This window comes from Osmerus mordax, chromosome 13, assembly GCF_038355195.1.
Source record: "Osmerus mordax isolate fOsmMor3 chromosome 13, fOsmMor3.pri, whole genome shotgun sequence".
Taxonomy (NCBI): domain Eukaryota; kingdom Metazoa; phylum Chordata; class Actinopteri; order Osmeriformes; family Osmeridae; genus Osmerus; species Osmerus mordax.
This window is the reverse complement of record NC_090062.1, coordinates 9,158,149-9,178,533: the sequence shown is the minus strand read 5'-3', so window position 1 is coordinate 9,178,533 and position 20,385 is coordinate 9,158,149. Positions and strand designations below refer to the sequence as shown.

The 20,385-nt window shown below is 42.8% G+C and overlaps 1 protein-coding gene across 1 annotated transcript in view; it reads right to left on the bottom strand.

Moving 5' to 3' along the window:
- Nucleotides 1-5,649: 5,649 nt before the first annotated feature.
- glceb (glucuronic acid epimerase b) overlaps nt 5,650-20,385 on the bottom strand; it is a 37,941-nt gene continuing 23,205 nt past the window's right edge. Inside the window, exons 3-6 of the mRNA XM_067249489.1 lie at nt 19,202-19,725; nt 13,050-13,298; nt 10,039-10,331; nt 5,650-9,382 (exon numbers count right to left, since the gene is read on the bottom strand). Coding sequence (XP_067105590.1) covers nt 8,651-9,382; nt 10,039-10,331; nt 13,050-13,298; nt 19,202-19,712 — 1,785 coding nt within the window. The 5' untranslated portion in view covers nt 19,713-19,725 and the 3' untranslated portion in view covers nt 5,650-8,650. The remainder of the gene's footprint in view (nt 9,383-10,038; nt 10,332-13,049; nt 13,299-19,201; nt 19,726-20,385) is intronic.

Genomic DNA, 20,385 nt, shown 5'->3' with positions numbered 1-20,385 from the left:
GGCTTGGAAGAAGCTCCACTCTTTATGAAGTTGTTGTTGTTATATTGCACTGTAGGTCCCTCCCATCTAGCCTCCCACCCATCCAGAATATCCAGTACACCTGTGTGTGTGTGTGTGTGTGTCTCTCTCTCTCTCTCTCTCTCTCTCTCTCTCTCTCTCTCTCTCTCTCTCTCTCTCTCTCTCTGTCTCTCTCTCTCTCTCTCTCTCTCTCTCTCTCTCTCTCTCTCTCTCTCTCTCTCTCTCTCTCTCTCTCTCTCTCTCTCACACACACACACACACACACACACACACACACACACACACACACAGATACTGATTATGCGAGACTCACAAACTCAGCAAGTCAAGCAGGTTTTGGTGTGAAATCACAGTCAGACTCACCAGGCAGCTGCGAGTGACATCAATTGTTATAAGCAGAATCACATTTTTAGCTCACAGACAGTTGACACACAAGAGCTACAAGTGCTTTATCATGAACATGCTACTCTTGAACACAAACAAAACAGGGATTACAGTGCATTAAGGGTGTGAATTGCACTGGTAGTAAAAAAATAAAATAAAAATGTTATCATTCCATTCTCTCATTTCCTTCATCCAACCCTAGAAGGAATAAGTGTCACACCCAGTGAGCAGAAGGTAGGTAGCTGAGTAAATATTGATCTTGTTCAAATTCTTAAGACAATGAATGCATTTCATTGTCTTAAATCAGGTGGCTGAGCGGTGAGGGAGTCGGACTAGTAATCCGAAGGTTGCCAGTTCGATTCCCGGTCATGCCAACTGACGTTGTGTCCTTGGGCAAGGCACTTCACCCTACTTGCCTTGGGGGAATGTCCCTGTACTTACTGTAAGTCGCTCTGGATAAGAGCGTCTGCTAAACGACTAAATGTAAATGTAAATTTCCTTTAACTATAGAAAGGTTGTAGTGGGGACACAAATTCAGGCTTTAACATTCAATACGCTTTTTTCTGTGCTTTGTATTTGTGCTATGAAAAAACGTGAGAAAGACTGTGTGGATTGTAAATGGTTTATATCAAATTATCTAAAGGCTCTAAAGTGGACACGCTGTACACAATACGAATATATTGAATACAACAAACAAAGTTATGTTGAGTTAGGTTAGGTATTTTTCTATGTTTGTCTTGCACAAAATGTACTGTTAATTTATAATCTCAGAGACTAGAATGTGTGCAAATTAACTCAAGGCAAAGGTCAACAAAGACAATCCAAAGCCAACCAAATCGCTGGTCTTTCTAGTATGTATAGTGGCCAAAAAAGTATGAATGAAAAGGATACCCTGCTCTTTGCTTTGCAGCAATGTCCATGAACAGAATTAAAACTGGGCCTGCCATGAGGATGCACTTCTAGATACTGAACCTGATAAATGTTGGGCCTCATGTGGCATATGCTTTGCTCATTGCTACTTGCTTTGCTTGCCTTGGCTGTGAGACAGTACTTTGTGTTAATATGTCAATCTGCAAACAGGAGTTCAGTCTTTCAAGACTGGAGTTTAAACAAATATTTTTTTGCCTAGAACCATAAATAAACCAACAACGTATATCCCATTTTGAATAAGTGGATAACCAGAAAAGCACATTGTCGGCAACAATAATCAAACATAGTGTGTGCTGTCAAATACAATAAGTAAAATAAATGGAACTGAAGTGCAAATGGTACACATGTGGCAAAAAAACCTGTTGTTGAAGTCTGTATGTGTCAGTAAAACTGCACTCTCCTCCAGTCACAGACTGATTGTGGGTGATTGTACCCTTTGGTTTCAATGTCAGGGTTTATAAAAAAGAATATATACGGAGAAACAGTGGCAGGTGTGGAAGAAATTGGGATTTCCTGTGTGCTTACATTAAGTTAATATTAAGTTAGTACGTTTATCATGTAAGCTTGCTATTAATAACAGTATATTGTGTCTATGTGTCAGGTTAATAGATGTTCGGGGTCAGGAGAAAGTACTGGCTAAACGGTCCTTGTCATGACTACAAGGAGAGCTCCAACTATGAACTCTCTAGTGTGAGAGTTGTCATGTGTTGGGAGCAGTGAATATTTTTCTCTGAGACTGTTGTAATGTCATTCCTGCCTGACTGTCACAATCTATGTTTACCTATCTGCAGATTGATAAATACGTATTAAAATCCAGAACTTAACTGAACTTAGTCACTACGTCTATGAAGAGACGGACAAAACACTTTCATCATCACAGGCCTCCCTACAGAGCTGTATGGATGAACCATTCTCCATTTCAACTCTTCTAGATTTGAACACACTTTTCAGGCAACAACTTGAACTGTCAATAACAGGTATGTATCAGTCACTGAGTCACAACGAGCAAAAATGTGTATAGATTTCTATTAGGTTCAATATTAGAACACAGTGGCCAGAGGAAAGCCACTCCTCACTGAAAGGCACATGACAGACTGCATGGGGTTTGCCAAAATGAACACAGTCAGACAAGATTCTCAGTCTGATGAAACCAAAATGTAAGTGTTTGGTCTGAAATCCAAGCACCACATCTGGGGGAACCCAGGTAATGCTGTCCCCTGGCTAATATAGCATCCCTATAGTTAAACACGGTGGTGGCAGCATTGTGCTGTGGGTATGTTTTTCAGTGGCAGGGTCTGGGAGACTAGACTGGATCGAGGGAAATATCTGAGTTGCATGTATGACAAAGTACAGCAAGATCCTTGGAAGGAAATGAGAAAGGCTTTGGAACAAGGAAACCTTGCTTTTGGGCTCGGGACTTCAGACTGGGGTGCAGGTTCACCTTCCATCCTAATAGTTGTAATTGTGATCATTTTCAAATCCAATGGAAAAAAAGGACATTGATAAAACAAAAAATGGAAAATTACATTTGTTTAATTTTGCAGTATATCAAATTTGCATTCACATTTCTATACAATACCACTTTCTACCACAAGATGTCAGTGTCTTTCTTCAAAAAAACAACACTTTTCAGTGGTGTCCATTATAGAATGTTCATATGTGAAAAGGCCTTGCCTTTGTGCAAAATGGGTAAAGATGTTTTGGGTGGTAAAATGTTGAATTAGAGTAATAGCTTTAAAGTTTTAGATTGATTTGAGATTCTTACTTGACTAGCCAATTACACATTTTAATAAATCTTTGTGCTTGTCCTTGAAAACTTTCAATAAGGTCTTAAGAGGACCCTAAATCAGCAAAAGGTTTGCAAACATACTTAGTCACAACTAATGGGTAATTAGAGATTAACTCCAACCCAATCAATTGAGAACCACCACAGCCACTTACAGAGGGAAAGCATTGTGCATACTGTAGTTTGCTCTGACTGTTGATAAGAAAATACCCAAGGTCCCCCACCTTATCCTGCAAGCAAAAAGCCCTCTCGCCAGTATTTGTGTAACATCAGCATAACCTCAAAGCAGCTTCTTACACAGGAGCATTCATTATGAAAGCCTCTGGAGGTAGCTGGGAACGGCTCACTTTGATGTATACGCCGCAGTTCTGAGGTCAATGAGTTCAATGCCCAAGAGATCCTAATGTCTTTAGATACATTATGAACTCAATGCCCATTGCTTTGAATGAGTGCCTGCTAAATGTTATGAAATGGGGTTGATTGTAATACCATTGGTGCCAATGTGACCACAGGTTAGTGGGTGAGGGGCTGAGAGTTGAGGGTTGGGCTGATGACAAGCTGCTGTGTAAAGGTCCCCCGGTACCCTCCCGGTACCCTCCCGGTACCCCCCCGGTACCCCCCCGGTACCCTCCTGGCTATGTTGCCAGGGTTCGGTTCTGGGAGTGTGTTTCTGAGTGAGGGGTTAGTGGCAGACACTCCAGGTCCCTGGCAGGCCTGTCTGATATATTATTCATGATAGATAGGCATCTTGATTATCACCTTTTCACTATACCATCCCTCTCACTTGTCAAGTTAACAATGTTACAGTCCCCTCTACCTCTATGGTCTCGTACCCCTCCTACACTTCACTAACAATGGAAAGACACAATTAAATTTCTGGTTTAGGACATCAACATCTGTAAATAACATGGAGAGATTATGTTGTTTTTCTTGTATGTTTGTTTTAGGGGGTCAAGAGAGAAAATAACAGCTTGCTTTTAGGCTGAATGAGGTTCTAGATACAAAACATTTCCTTTGGAGCAGAGATTTGAGAAAAGGGATCATAAGACAACCATATTCAGTCCAATATTCTCCAAATTATTTAATAAGCAGACAAAAATTGAAAAAAGTCGTAGTTTTTGCACTAATAGTACTCTGTGAAACATCCCATATGAAAGAGAAAACATTTTAAGACACAATTTATTGTAAATCATTTGAGTCTGAAAAGTCAGAGTGAAATCTCCCAAAATGGCCTCCAATAAAGCTACAGTGGTATTGACCTTCTCCATCTTCATCTTTCTGTAAACTCCATTCATCCAAACACAGTCACCTTTCATGGACCCAAGCCTCCATCCCAAACACACTTTTCCCACTGGGTCCCAAACTCAATTATGGTGGGTTCAACCCTGAGCTAATCTGATCAGATTCACCATAATATGAAGCGTTCTAAGCCCTCTGCCTCCTGGCTCCGAAGCTTCATAAATTCCTCTAATGGTATCACAATAGTCTCAATGACATCTGAAAGGCACTAAGGGAGGAGAAGAATGGCACCGAAGAGAGCCAATAAAGACACAAAGGCCTGGAGTCTGGGCTTGGCCTCGTTTGAGGGAAGGAGGAAGACAAAGTCCCTGTCAGTGGGAGACTTCATATTATTAGTGTTGGATGGGAGGGAGGCAGAGACGGGAGGGGGGAGAGAGATTGTTTGATTGTATGCATGTGTGGTTAACTATTTGCTTGAAAATGTCAAGAAAGTAATGAATTAGGACTGGGTGTTTTGTGTGTAAATAAAGTAGTTGTTTATGAGACACAATATGTCTATTTTAATTGAAACAAATTGATATGGTAAGTGTTAACACTGCAATTTTGAAAGAAATTTTATGTACATGCGTCTGAAACTCTCAAAAATGACTGAGTTCAGTTTTGTGTAAAGCCCTAAAAATGGATGTAGATATAATATAATTTGCTCTGAGAACATCCAGACATGGTGCAGTCCTGCGTTCAAGTTCCCTAAATGACTTACACAATCTAATTCTAAAGATACCCATTCTAAAGCCCCCCCAACAATTTGAATGCATCATATATTGAAAATACATCGACCTAACTAAATGGATTGTGCCAAAGAGAAAAGTAGGTAGAGGGGAGGGAGGCAGAAGTCCACATTAGTTCATTTTCAGCGTAAATCATGCTGATTTCTATGTCTCTACTTGAAAGTGAACAATAACGTTTCTCTCTCTCTATGCTTGCAGAAAGAGGCCATTGGACTTTGACTTAAGAAAAACCCTTTATTTTACAACTTTAGAAAGCAATTTTAAGATTAAGATTTACTCTCTCTCTCTATATATATACATATATATATATATACATATATATATATATATAGACACTTTCTTCTGCATACAAAAATGGTAGCATGTGCACATTGTGCTTGGATTGCAAAGTCTGTCCAACCGCTCTCTGGGTATCCCACGGCAATAGGACCCAGTAAACATTTTATTGCATAAGTCATGTGACCAGATCTGCACATGCCAATTTACAGGATAGTGGGGGTGGGGGGAAAACAAGATGTAAGGAGAAAAGAAAGTAAAACAGATCTTACAAAAATCATCTTGTTACACAGTGAACAACAATAGCAGCTTTCAAAAGGAAGGCGTTGCACATTGTCCAGAAGAAACTAAAACATAAAAACAACTAATGCAATTGTGCTTCTGTGCTTTACTCTCTATCCAAAATAACAAAAGCTTACCCTAGGTGAATGATTCCATAATTTAAACAAGAAAAGAAAAAGTTTGTAAAAACCCTCAAACCTCAAGTGGGGTACAAAGGTATGATCCTATTTTTCCCTTTGAAATAGAAATCTAAACGCTAGTTGTACTGTTGCACACATCCCCTTAGACAGCTGAGTTTACATATTTTCTCTTTGCTAGACCTACTTAACTTGTCATTTCAAAAACAAACATTTGTCAAAAAGGCAGTTAAAGTCTCTGTCGCTTGACAGAGGGAAGGCAGACCAACACACTCATTAAGCTTTCCTGTATGCCGTCTACGGACATCTTGAGCATCTATGTTTGCTCTAAACAAATGCATCATGGACATAAGCACAAATATATTCATAAAATACAACAAAAACACCATTGAAAATGACCTTGAATTTAATTAAAAGCTTTGGTATGCATAACAATTAAGCTCTCTTTACAATACACTCAATTGATAACTATACAAGTTCCGTTTATAGATGTGTTACTCCATACTTTCATTTTCTCTCTAAAATGGCAAGTAGGAACTATGCATAATCATATTCATGAGAAGAAATGACATTATGAAATGACCAACCATGGAGGAGCAATGAAAACAAGAATGGGATTATAATGCTTAAGTACGTCCCTTCTAACCTATACAAATAAAAGCTTCAAAGTTGAATATCTTAACAGCCAATCATCTGCCTCCACCTCAGGTATTAAACAGGAAGAGCATCAAAGAAGATGATCTGTGATCAAAAGAATTTGTGTGATCAATAAAAACTTGACTACCAGTGATTTTAACCCAGATATCATTGCAAATCAACTTCCAATGTATATGGGTAGATGGTAGAGCCTGAACACATCAATGAAACAATTGTGTACTTCCCTGTTTGGTGTACCATTAATGAGACTGATTAACCCAAATTTGGGAAACAAAAAAATATGTATTTAGTAAAAAAAACAAAACAAAAGAAGAGTGCTTGCTTGAACCGAGTATCTTTGTAAATCCTCACTCTACATAAACTCGAGGGCAATGCTAAATACCCGACACAACTACAAAACCTTCGAATCATCTTCAAACCCTGCCTGGGGCAGTAGCCCCCCCCCTCAGCTAGTCCCACACGCTGTTTGTTTAGCAGGGAGCTACTCGGATTGCGCTGACTCACTGGTTGATGCTGTGGCTCTCCAACCTTTTAAATGACTGAATTTGGAGGTGGCTCTGCAACTCTCTTTGCTCTCATTCACCTGTCAACAGGCCATCTTGGGGATAAAGTGAGCCCACGCATGCAACTGATGCAAGGGCCTCTTTGAATGAATTTGTGGGCCAAGAATTAAGGCAGCGTTCAAAAACATGTTCTTGTTAAGAAACTGAAAGATATTGATGAACAATGTGGTCGGGCCCAATTGGCTAACTCCACCACTCACCCAGACGAGTGCACAGAGAATGATGGAACTGGGATGACTCATACTTAGATCTGCCAGAGGAAGAACTTCACTATGGATTCCCTTTCTTTCCAGTCATGGTTTAAGACACAAAAAGAAGAGGACTATAAATGAGGAAGAGTAACTGATCAACTCCCACTGCTTCTCAGACTCTCGGTCCTATTTACTGGCGATTGAAAACAGTGATATGCGAAACGGAAGGGCTAACTCACTCCAGGCTGCGAGTAAATGTCAATCCTCTGCTACCTCAATGAAAAGGCTAGCTTGCTTTTTCAAAAGCTAACTTACTCCTCCAGCTAGTCTTCACCCAGCGTCTCCATGGCAGTATATGAACAAGGGTGCTGGATCACCAGGGTTCATCATGGAGGCCATATTGTGGCCAGGCTTCAGGGAATGCTGCAGCTGCCTCTCCATCGCTCAGCTGGAACACAGCCTGGTCTCACCGCAATCAAGCGGAGTGCTGCCCTGCTGAGGCTTGTGGAGCGTTCAGGCCGCACGCTCCTGTCGACAGGGGTTCATCTAGAGGGATGAGCCTGCGACGAGGAGGTAGGGAGGACTGGAGTGTTAATGACCTGCTCGGATATGAGGTCAGAGGCTGGCCTGAGCTCGAGTCCGATTTTCATTTTCCCCAATGTTATAGTTGGTATAGTGTGTGTGTATGTGTGCGTGTGTGTGTGGGGGGTGGGGGTTGGTGTGATTTCCCACACAAGGAAGCTTTTATAAGTGAGGAATCTTGAGTTGCCGGGAAGACCTTGGTAGATGTAATTAAGTGGGGGTTTACAAAATAGTTTGGAGAAGTAAAATTCTGAACGCGCAAGTTATAAATATGTAATAAATTTGTAAAACTTTTTTTCTTTTTGGTTAAGTCTCTCCTCCAAATAATTTATATCACACTTAATCTATTATTTACAGTACTGTCTCTTGTAAGCTATTCAAAACACAGGAACGATTGTAAAAAAATACACTTGGAGGAGAGACTTGTAATAGAAATGTAAGAAGCGGTTGAATAAAATCCTCTCCATTCTTCTTTCTTAACATTGTTTACAATAGTTGTTTTGAACCAATTTTCGCTCTGCATACACAAACACTCCCTGAAGCTACGGCTGTACTTAATTACAACCACTAGCTCAGAAAAGAGAAGAGCAGCAACTCTACAAAAACAAACTACCGCAAGAGAAAGTTCTCTGCATCGGAGACTGCAATTGACTGAATACAATCCTCGCCCTCTCCCAATCTTAGGAGGTCACCCACAAACCCATGTTGATGGTTACATACAAGATACCCACATGAAGTGAAACAACTCCCCTGCCCTCACGTCCCCAAGTCAAGCATTTTAATTCAATCTAAGAGTCAAGGGGGAAGGGGGTTTCCCCTAATTGTGCTTGGCGCGACCCCCTTTTAGGTAACTCTTCCAGCGCTTCACCACGTCCCTGAAGATGGGCGCATTGTCCACCGACGCCAGCAGCTGCAGCTGGTTAATGTGCGTGGTGTGGTAGTCCCAGCGCGCCAGGTTAGGTGCTGTGCCCAACATGTAGTGCCGCAGGTCGTATATGCTCCCCGAGCCTGTGTCATAGAGGGGCAGCATCGCTTTCAGAGACTCCATGCCCCGGCTGAACAACTGTCCTGCCTCATGCCCTAACTTGTCGCCCGCTGTCTCGGCCAAGTCGTACAGTCCGAGGAGGGAGTAGATGAAGCCGTTGAGGACGAAGGAGCTGGGCGTGGTGGGGTACTCCTCGTACCAGTCGTATTTGTTCATGAAGACGGCTTTGACTCCGTGCTGCTCTGAGGGCATTTTGTAGGGTCCTACTGCCTTGAGGGCGGCGTTGAGGTATGACGGGTCCTTGGTTAGCAGGTACGCTCTGACCAGTGTGGACATGGCCTGGCCCTGGGCCATGGCCGAGTACCAGCCAGGCTCCAGCGGGCGGAAGCCCTCGCCCAGCTTGCGGGTGACCATGATGGGCCAACCGCCGCGCTCGTCCTGGTTACGCACCAGCCAGTCACTGGCAGCAAAGAAGGCAGCAGTGTGCGCCGTTGTGGAGATGGTGATGTTGTCGATGGCGCCGCGCCCACGAAGCACCAAGCGCACCACACGCCTGGGCATTATCTATACACAGAGGGACGAAAATTGACAAATGTATGTTCCGTTCCAGACTTTTTTTACATTGCAAGTATAGTACATTTATATTTAGTCAATTAGCAGACGCTCTTATCCAGAGCGACTTACAGTAAGTATAGGGACCTTCTCCCCCGAGGCAAGTAGGGTGAAGTGCCTTGCCCAAGGACACAATGTCATTTGGCACAGCCGGGAATCGAACCAACAACCTTCTGATTAATAGCCCGACTCCCTAACCGCTCAGCCATTTGACCCCCAGAAAGTAACTGGAGGATACATTTTACCAATACATTTTTGAACCTTATTGACAATATTTACTCTTTTGCTTTTGAAACTTCAAGGCCAAAGATTTTGCATTAAGAAAATGTCAATCAATTAAACACAAAAGATAAAAAGCAACTACATGAGCCAGAATTTACATTTACATTTAGTCATTTAGCAGACGCTCTTATCCAGAGCGACTTACAGTAAGTACAGGGACATTCCCCCGAGGCAAGTAGGGTGAAGTGCCTTGCCCAAGGACACAACGTCAGTTGGCATGACCGGGAATCGAACTGGCAACCTTCGGATTACTAGTCCGATTCCCTAACCACTCAGCCAACTGACTCCCCATTCAATGCTCCTGGGATAGTAACAGGTCCACATACCTTGGTGGCCTTAACAGCCTTAGTGTTGGATAGTCCCACTCCCTTTCGAAGGTCGGTAAGCAGGTCGCGGGTCACTGTAGTCCAGGTGCCACGTGGCCCAATGCCATAGGTAATGTCACGGTCCTTGAAGGCAATGAGCTGACTGGTGGTGATGTAATGGATGACGAAAAGCGCGCCCTTTTCCGTGGTCTCCAGGACCACTGACACGCTGCCGTTGGAGGTAAACTTCAGGTCGAAGGAGATGATAAAGTCCTTGGAGTTGCCCAATGGGAGCGAGATGCCCTCAGAGTTTTCTGTAGAATTTTCAAAGAAATTACAAAAATGTACATCTTTGATACAATAATGGTATCAAAGATTGAATGGGTATCTGAAAATCTTTTTTTGTTTTTTTCTTCACAAATTAGACATGAACAATTACATTAATTTAGCCATACAATTGGAAATGATTCTGATCCTAATTGATGACTCATAAATAAAAATAAAAAAAGGCTCATCTCCCTGAGGCATCCACATTTTTTATTCAAGCAACTAACTATAAGGAATAATGTTAGACCATCATATCTTCCAGCCACCAACATGAAAGCATGAAATTGCTTTTAAATATTCAATTTAAGATTCAATTATTTCAAATGCATTTTTGCATCTTACTAATATGCTTGATTACACAGACGCACCCAACAAGAACACTACTAAAAACAATACTTGGCATATTTTTTGCAGGATCGTACTATACACGTATTTAACTAACTAAAGACCATCACTTAATTCCCTCTCTAGCTCTCCCTTGTCTCTCTGTAGTCTCTCCCTCTCTCAGGATGGTGCAGAGCTTCATAGCTGGGAGAGATGAAGGGGCCTCCTGAGGGAGACCAGGTCAGATATGTCACTGCACACTGGGCTTAATTAGAGAAAAGCTGTAGTGTGGGAGCTGAGGGAATAGGGTTGGGGGACAACACTGAGGAAGAGAAGATGTATAAAGAAAGAAGAGATCCAGTACACCATCACACTGTACAGAACCACCTCAATCCTGTGGACATGAAACACACTTTGGCTGGCTGCAGTAAGTCTTCCATTGGCAGATACATATATTACATATTATTGCTTATGTAAAATCTACAAGCTTACACCCCCTCAAAAAAAAAACACCCCCCCCCCCACACACACACACACACACAGACACACCTCCTTAGCAACGCTTCACTGACTACAAGGCATTCTTTGAATTAATTCCCGACTGTACAGGCCCTGACAGCTCCCAGACCTGTGTCAGTCTCACCCCTACTTAGTCCACTGGTGCACGCAAAGCACTCCAAAGAGCCAGAGAGCCAGTATGCGCAGAAGAAAAAGGAGAGACACAGTTAGAGAGAGATAATACAAGAGAGGGCGGGAAAGAAAGAATTAAAGGGATAACAAAGAGAAGAAAGAGAGAGAGACAGACAGTCTGGCATGGTCTCGGTTGCTACGGCTCTTTAATGCACTCATAAATCCATTACTTAAGGCAATTGGGAGAGTAAGTGGATTTGTACTGTGGCCCTGTGATTACTCAACCATCAATAACTTATGGCTACGAATACAGACGAGATCTCCTCTCCTCTGTGAGGCCGACATGACACCCAGCTATCGGGGTAGTGTCAACACGCTAATAAATGACATGGGGGACAACACACTCACTGTGCAAGTGGAGCACTGACTCAATATACATAAGCAAGAGGGAGAAAGTGTGTCATGCATAAACACTCATTGATACACACATTGATTCATGCACAAACACACAATGACGCACATGCACACGCTCTGGCGCTCTATAAAAGACACACAGACGCACACACAACAAATGCTTACAGAAACACAGACAAACAGAGACAGAAACACAGCACTGTGTTCGTGCCTATGCAGGGCTTTAGATGTTGACAGCAATTACTCCACTGTCTCCTCATAGAAGAGCCCCAGCAAATACTAATAGGCATCGATCTGGCTCACACACAAACCACATTACTGCTGGAACAGCCGCCCAATGGGGCATTGGCGCCAAGAAACAAGGCGCCACACTGTAATTGGAAATTCAGAGACAAAAAGTTTAGTCATTGTCATTTGTTTGTCTGTTGTTTGCATGCGTGTGTGGGTGTGTGTGGGGAATACATTAAGACTCTGTTAGATGTTGCAGTATATATTCTATGTATTTGTACATATGTGTGTGCTGCATGGGTGTATGCAGGCTGTGTGTATACTGTATAAGGGACTGATCCTCTTGACAGATGCTCTGGGGGCATTTAAAAGCAAGCAGAGATAAGAAGAATGGCGAAGACATGGGCTGCAAGAGATAAAAAATGAGAGAGAGAGAGAAAGAGAAAGAGAGAGAGACTTGGATCTGAGAAAGAGAGCAACAGAAACGTGCAAGATGACGAAAGAGAAAAACTGTAAGAAGGGAGGAGAGTCATGTGAATGGTGTCATACATGAAGAACAGAGGACATTCCACCAGGGTCACAGAGAGGGAGGACAGAAAAATAAGGGATGGGGATGAAGATGGGAGCAATCAGAATAGGGCATGAGTAAAGTGGAAAGAAATGGAAGGATAGTAAAGTAATGGCCGGTGAAAAAGTGAGAGCGTTGAAATATGAACCGGAAAAACGGCTGGGGCCCTTTTGAGAATTGGTGGAATTCAATTGAGATTGCAATAAAATGGAGTAGAATGGGAGAGGTGTGAAAAGATTTCACATGAAAAGGACTGAGATGAACTAAAGAGGGAGAGAATTTGGTCAGAGTAATGGAGGGAGAATGCAGTCTAAATGATCGTGTGTTGGATCGAGGAGGAAGTGGGTGGCAGCGTCAAAGACTTTGGACGTAGAACTTTTCCCAGTGTACACTAAACTGGTGCTAGGATGTTAAAGCAAAATAAAGAAAAAGGTGCAATTTTTGGATGAAAAAGAAATACAAATGGGTAACATTGCTGATAAATGCAATCAGAGTGCTTGCATGGTAAACCAACTCCCTAGGAGTGGCACTGATATCCCACCTGGCGCGCTGAACTGTCGTACGGAGGTGGCACGCCCCTTGTCGTGGACTCGCGTCAGGCTGCAGCCCTTGGACACACTCCAGGAGCCGGGGCTGGCTGGCCGGCTGTCCCTCTCTTCGGCCGTGTCATACACCTCCACGTGGGGGGGGCGCTCCGTCAGGTTCTTGCTGTAGTGGCTCAGACCGTACTGGGCGATCTGGATGGCATAGAAGTAGCCCTGGGGGCCCCACTGGGTGGAGAGGGGCACACCTAGGAAGGGGGAGAGAGATCAAATGAGAAATAAGAGAGGGAAAGGAAGGGGAAGAGAGAGAAAGAGAAAGAGGGAAAACTGGAGATCCGTTTGTTTTTCCAACTTCAGCTCTGAAAGGAAATACTGTTTTGCCATGAGTCAAAAAGCAACAACTGCATTATATCTGTCATGGTGCCAAGCTGTGCCATCACCCTTCTTAATGTATGGTTAATGAACAGTGTTTGGAGCACTGTGTGGGTACAGCTGGCCATCCATGCTGAGAGAGGAAACAAGATCACTTTTGTACATTGAAATACCCGTGGTTGTTTCCATTTGTCCTGACATCTAAAGGCATGCCTGTACCATCATTACCAACAGCACTGTAAAGCTGACTCAATTCTAATAAGGTTTGGTTTAAGGTGCCACAATCAATGTGAGGAGTTAGAACATTGCCTCTTACAAAAGGGCTCAGTATTTGCCATTTGTTGTAAATACTAAATTTCTGATTTGCTAGATAGTTATATCACTTTAAAAAATCACTTTTTATGTCACGTTAAAAAACTAACAGCTGCCAAACTAACAAGTGACTCATCATAGCTTGTATGAAAGTAGGATGGAGATCAGTGAACTGAGACTGAGATAAGTAAAAGGATTCAACAAATAAGACAGACTCATAGCCAGAAGGATGAAATTGGACACAGAGAGATGGGTAAACACAGAGCTAAAAGCGTAAGACCCCAAAAAGACAGAAAATGACCCAGAAGAGAGACCTGGAAACAGAGAGAGAGAGTGAGAGAAAAAGCTAAGAAACAGTGAGACAAAGATAGAAACTGAAACCTCAGCCAGACGCAAGAAGGGTGAGACAAAGTGCCAACGACATATTGGCCTATTTCAGAAACAAAAGACTGATACCGCTCCTCCCTAAAAAGACATAAAAAAACTGGTAAGCAATCACAAGCTACCGCCGGCGAGCTGAGATGGAAGACCCTGCGCTGAAATTCAAGCCATTTCCTACAACACCGGGGGCTAGTCATCAACATCCAGTCCCAGAAATAGCCCAGTGCCAGGCGTCTGCGCCATGAACAGATAGTTTACCTAAAGAGCTGGTGACAGTGCCTGCAGAGCCCACTTACCATGACAATCCCATTAGCAAGCTAGCAGATCCAGATAACCCATACTGGCCCCAACATATGACGAGAAGGGCATTAATTAATATTAGAAAGTATGAGTGCATAAACAGAGAAAAGATGCATTCCAGCAGTGTGAATTCAATATTTGTTCCACTTTATTATTTATATGTGTGCAAACCCAAAACAAGTGAGGACTTGTTTTAGATTTAGAACTAACTCGACATCAGCCATATTGTAATCACATAACATTACTTATGTTAGATGGGTGCATGGACTATATAAGATGGAGGACAGGGTGTGGTTTATGCTGAGAAAATTGAACTATGCTCCAGGAAAGGTCATTTGGAATAACACTGTTCAGTGCCTCCCAAAGGAATTGTATTGTTAAAGACCTCTATGAAAAAGACAGCTGTTTGGCTTCCTGTCCTAAAAATGGCTTGACAGGTATATTCCCCTCCTTCATCCATTCATGGACTCAAACTTTAGTGCTCTTGAAATTGAGTCAGTAAGGTATCAATTCAACCACAAACTATTTAACCTTCCAAACTGGACAACCTACATCTAACTTTAGGAAATATAATAAAAAGTAGCTATTAAAAGTAGTCTTTCTTCAGGCCACTGAAAGGAATATTTAACAGTCTTAGTTTGCTGGATGACCTTATTTAGGCACTAAAATCAAATGTATTTCAGTTAACTTTGTTTTTCAGCCCAAAGTGCTTAGACCTCCAACCTTCACAACCAAGTCTGTATACTATAAAAGTGGGTATTTAGCCTACAGAAGTAGGCCTTGCGCCATAAGCTCAATCCAACATCCCACCCTATACTGTAAATCTCTGGTCTTTCTCTCTCAGTCTCCTTCTTTCTGGCCTTGTTTAGTACTGCAGTGGGCCCACTTACACCAAGCTGTGGATGAAGTGCGCTGGGCTGGGATGTATTTAAGTGGGTTACTGGGGTGTACTCTGTGGCCGTGTGGCATTGAGTGCAGAGGCGATGAGGGGATTGCAGCTATACACTCCACCCGCTTCAGGAGTTCAATTAAGTTTTAGGGAGACAATGTCTGGCCTAGATTCAATTCAGAGTTCCAACTCTCTCTCCCCCTCCTCACACACATCCATAGCTCTTTACTGGATGAAGAGCCTTATCTATCTGTGTGTGTGTGTGTGCACTTAGGTGGTGGTTGGAGATATGGAGGAGTACGTGTGTGTTTTAAGGAGAAGGGGACATTGGGACATGGAATTGTACAGATAGCCAAAGAGAAACAGAGTAAAGAGAAGGTTCCACTGGGTTAAGAAGATTAGAGTCCACTGGGTTAAGAAGATTAGCTCTCCTCTACTAATTATGGAAAGCAAAAAATAATCTCAGATCAGAGGTCCATTAAATTCATCTCAGACAACATTCCTTTGCCAATGACGCACAAACCTTGAAGCAATGAAGCCCTTGTTTCCCACCATCTTACATTTGAACATGAGCTTGTAGAGAAGATGGTGCCATCTTTCATCAAATAATGGTTCTGTTCTTTACAGTTCTATAAAAGTGTTACAGCTAACTCTTTTCTACAGCCAATCCTGAGTACTTGAGTCCCTCTGGTTTCAGAAGAAGGGGGGTTCGCCCCCTCATGAGTATTTAGGCAGGGGGTACAGATGAAAGGGAACACCACTGCATGTTTAATGCATTGGTTTGGACAAGGCAAAATACTTTTCCATTGACAAATCAAGCACTTTTGGAAGCAACACTACCACAAACCTTGTGTGAGTTCTTGGACAGGGCGGTGACGGCCTAATTAATGGAGCGCTATTTTCTCCCTTACAAAGAAGCCGAAGTTCCAGGAAAACGTGTGGGATTGTGTGATGGGTGCTAAAAAGCAAGGAGCTTTGGCCTTAATTAATGGCCCATGGGGATGTGTGGCACATTGTGAGTGTGAGATTGAGAGTGAGTGTGTGCCTGTAGACTTGTAGGTAGAAAATAGCCTTCTGAGAATAAGTAGACTCCCTACAGCTCCACACTTAAGTTTAAAACAAAATCGGCTCAATTCCTGGCCGACCCATTTTCTGCCCTTATGATACCTGTGGAGCAGAACACTGCTGGTGCAAAGGTAGCCTCACTTACCTCTCAGCAGGTTGTAAAAGTGCAGTGTGCTTCAACTTTGGGAAAAAGCTCTAAGGATAAACAAATGAGAGAACTAGTATACAGAGCTTTTCCTTAAAAAGCCTGCAATACAAATTGTTGGTGCAATTTTTATTCCTCGACAAAGGCCGCTTTCAAAATCGAAGACAGCGGTGTCTGGAACATTTGAGTACCTGAAGCTTTGGAAAAGTCTTGAACAGTTCACTCAAAAGTTGACACGGGTATTTTAGAGCATATCATAGTGAGAAACCCTAATTCTGGGTAGAGAGATTTGTAACGTTTTGGTATTTGGTTCATTGGGGTTTTAATACATTGTATTAGAATGCAGGAAGGATCCCACAGTTCAACAAGGATAATTAATATCTATTAGGCCATTCCTATCAAGTATTTGAGGTGACTTTCCCAACTAGGCCCGAACAAAGTACAGCATTGATGACAACACAGTTTGAGCAGGAAGACTTTTAAAATGGGTTATCGATTACCTCTAGTCATCATTTTAAAAAGCAGCCCCCAGGTAACGTCATGGTAATCACCTTTAACACTTATTATGGGAAACCTTGGAGACAGGCTTTCCTAGGGAGGACAGAGCCTCTTGCATGACTAGCGAATCACTTTGCATCAAAATGCTGAAAATCTCTGGAAGCTGAGATCACTGTCCATAACTAATTGGCTTGCAACCAAATCAAACATGATTTGGTTTGTAATAAACCAAGTCTAATTGCATTTGGGCTGCAGCACAGGTGATGTGTGTCTTGTAAGCTTCTGTAAATATGTTCCGTCTTGTTAACCCTTGTGCTGCCTTCGGGTCACATGACCCAAAGGTTCATAACGAACCATCGTTGTGTTTACCCAATTTTACCCAATACAAAAACAAATAAAAATTATTTTCTTTTAACCTTCGCAATGTGGGGGGTCTGAGACAGCCCAACGGTTAAAAGAAATTGCTTTACTTTGTTTTTGCATGCGGTAAAGTTGTCGCAATACGACGGTGGGTCACAACGACTGATTGGTCAGAATGACCCGAAGATAACACAAGGGTTAATCAAGACTCAAATCACATTGGCACAGACGGAATGAAGAGTTCAAGATTGCTCTTCATTTAGCAACGTGCCACTGGAACTGATTGCTCAACTGATTAATTGTGTACTTCCCGATGACAACAAGTGGTTTATTAGTCTTGTCTATTTGGGTTCAAATACACGTGAGCGCATGCGCACTGGGGGTAGTTAAACACTGCTGTTTAAATCTTATAAATGAAACAATCTCATCTGTCTTAAATAATGCAAGTTGTTATCAAGCGGTGAGTTGGGTTACATCACCCTTTAGTGTATCTGGTTTTATCCACTGCACAGGAAAATGATGGATAGTCAAATATAGAAGTGTAATCTCAAACCATCTGTGTTCTAATGAGTAGACGTGCTGCTTTCATATAACAGACATTGCACTGGCATGTCCTGTCAATGAGTCAACACTGAATCTCACAAATCTCAGGAGTAGAGGCATTAAATATCAGGATCAGAATGGGCTTTATTCGCCATGTAAGTTCACACAAACAAGGAATTTTCTGTGGCAGGAAGGTGCATACGATAAACATCTTAAATATAAAAAGATTTTTAAAAAAGGTTTTTGAATTAACAAGAGACAGATAAGTAAGAAGAGTGGGAGGGAGGAGAGATAATACGGATTAAAGGAGAAGAAAGCCAGAGGGAGGAGAGAGCAAGATGTACTTTCTTCCACACTTGGCAACATGTTCATGTCTTCCGGCAAATGGAGACTGAGAGAATAGGGGTATTTATCTGCAACAGTTTCGGTAGTCACACTGGAACAAAAACTCAAGGCTATCATCGGGGGCAATCTCCCCCCGAAAAAGGATGATAAATGGATGAGGACAGGAAGAGTGTAAGGATTGTAATGACAAGAATGAGGCAGCCTCTTAGCATTTTCTTAGCGACACACCGTGCTCCTGAAATACATGAGAGAAACACCACAATGACACACTGAAACTGATTAGTGATTCAAAGATATGAACAAAGATATTTCAACCTTCCCAACCACCCACACCCACAGTCAATTCGCATCCAGGATATCTGCCACTTGAAACTGAATGCTGTATGGCATCACTACAAGAAAAAAGGGGGCGCTCCATTAAGTTTGTCGGTCACTGCAATCAGGTTTTCTAATCGGCTCAATCAATTCCATTTTCATTTGCTTAATGCAAGTGAATTGGTAGTGCATTACTCAGTAGAGCCAGGGATGGGTTGCTTCAAACGGCTTTTCTGGAAAAGTCTTCCTCTAACTGCGGAGCTAAATGACTATTAATGGACACGGTGCGTTCATGTTAAAGATGAGTTCTCTGGACTACTCGCAACGCCATTACCATAAGTGCTGCTGCTCTGACGTGCCTGGCATGAAGACGGCCTTCACAGCTCACCCTGTGAACCCAAGCTTGGTTTATGAGGACACAAAGGACATGGGCGTTACTACTCTCAGTAAAGGCATACTACTCTTTTTATTTACAAGGTATATTCAATGACAAGTTCTGCAAACCTGACCTATTTATGCAGGTTGACTCTTGCATTTCAAACCTCACTTTTGAAAACTTAAATACGAAGGAAACAGATTCTCTTATACACTGGTACCCTTCCACACTGTAAACAAGATAGACGTACCTTCCACTCCACTGATGCACTTGACGCGGTCGCGCACCTCCACGTTGTAACCCTCGAAGGACATGAACACTCCGTCAGGGTGGTACGGCTCACGCTGAGCGTACACTTTTGAGTAGCTGTGCTGGAACTCAAAGCGGTCATAGCCGTCATACTGCACCACCTTCCCGTACACCTCAAAGTACTTCTCCATCCAACTGAAGGGAAAGTACACATCCCCACCTTCTCTTCGACCCTTTATCGTAACATCGTCATTGATCAAACAGTCAATCTCTTCGTACTTGATCCCGCCCACTACGGGCGGCGGTTCGGGAGGCTGCGGAGGCTGTTGCTGCTGGCTGCTGATGCTGGCATCTCCGCCCTTGGGGCTGGGTGCCACCGGGGGAGCCCGGGGCAGGAAGTGCAGGGCGGTGTCGCTGGAGCAGCGATTCCACAGCAGCACGGTGATGAGGGTAAAAAGGGCGCAGATGACGATCAGGGTCTTGTAGTTGACCCGGGCTGCCAGGCAACGCATGGTCACAGCAAGCCTTCAGAAGAAACACACAGAGGTTTGTTAGAAAAAGTTACATAAATTGGCGCCATAATGGAACCCAACACTTGGATTTAATTGGTGCTGGGGAAAAAAGTACAAAACACAGTTGGATAGTGTATAGTGGTAGTTAAGTGTTCTACAGACAGAGAGCTGTGAAGGCTTAACATCTGTCACAAATATGCAGCCTGTCATCCATGGGCTTAATGACAAAGAGGGGTGTGGGTTTGAAAAACAGGGCAGTCAAACACTACAGTTACATACAGTCCCCTGAAGACATCCACAAGCAGTGTCAATGGTCTAAAATGGCTTCCTCTACTTCATTAACCCCCAAAGCAGTGAAAGGTCTGCAAAGGTTGGTATTTCCTTTCAACCTGTCAAAACCTGCCAGATCCACTTCAAGGAGGAAGGCCATGTAACAAGAGAATGCATATCCCAATAACTGAGACTCGAGTCAAGTACTGCATTGCATCAATTTGATCTGTCAACAACAAGAGCAAGAGAGAAGCGCTGCTCATTAAGTCCCTTGCTCACTATTGTTCTATGCATTGACAGGAAGGTGTGAAGCTTTGTCTAGCTTGAGATCAAATAATATTCTTTACACAATGTCGGTTAAACTGCTTTGAAAATGTAAGGTGAGCTTCTGTAAAAGGGTCAA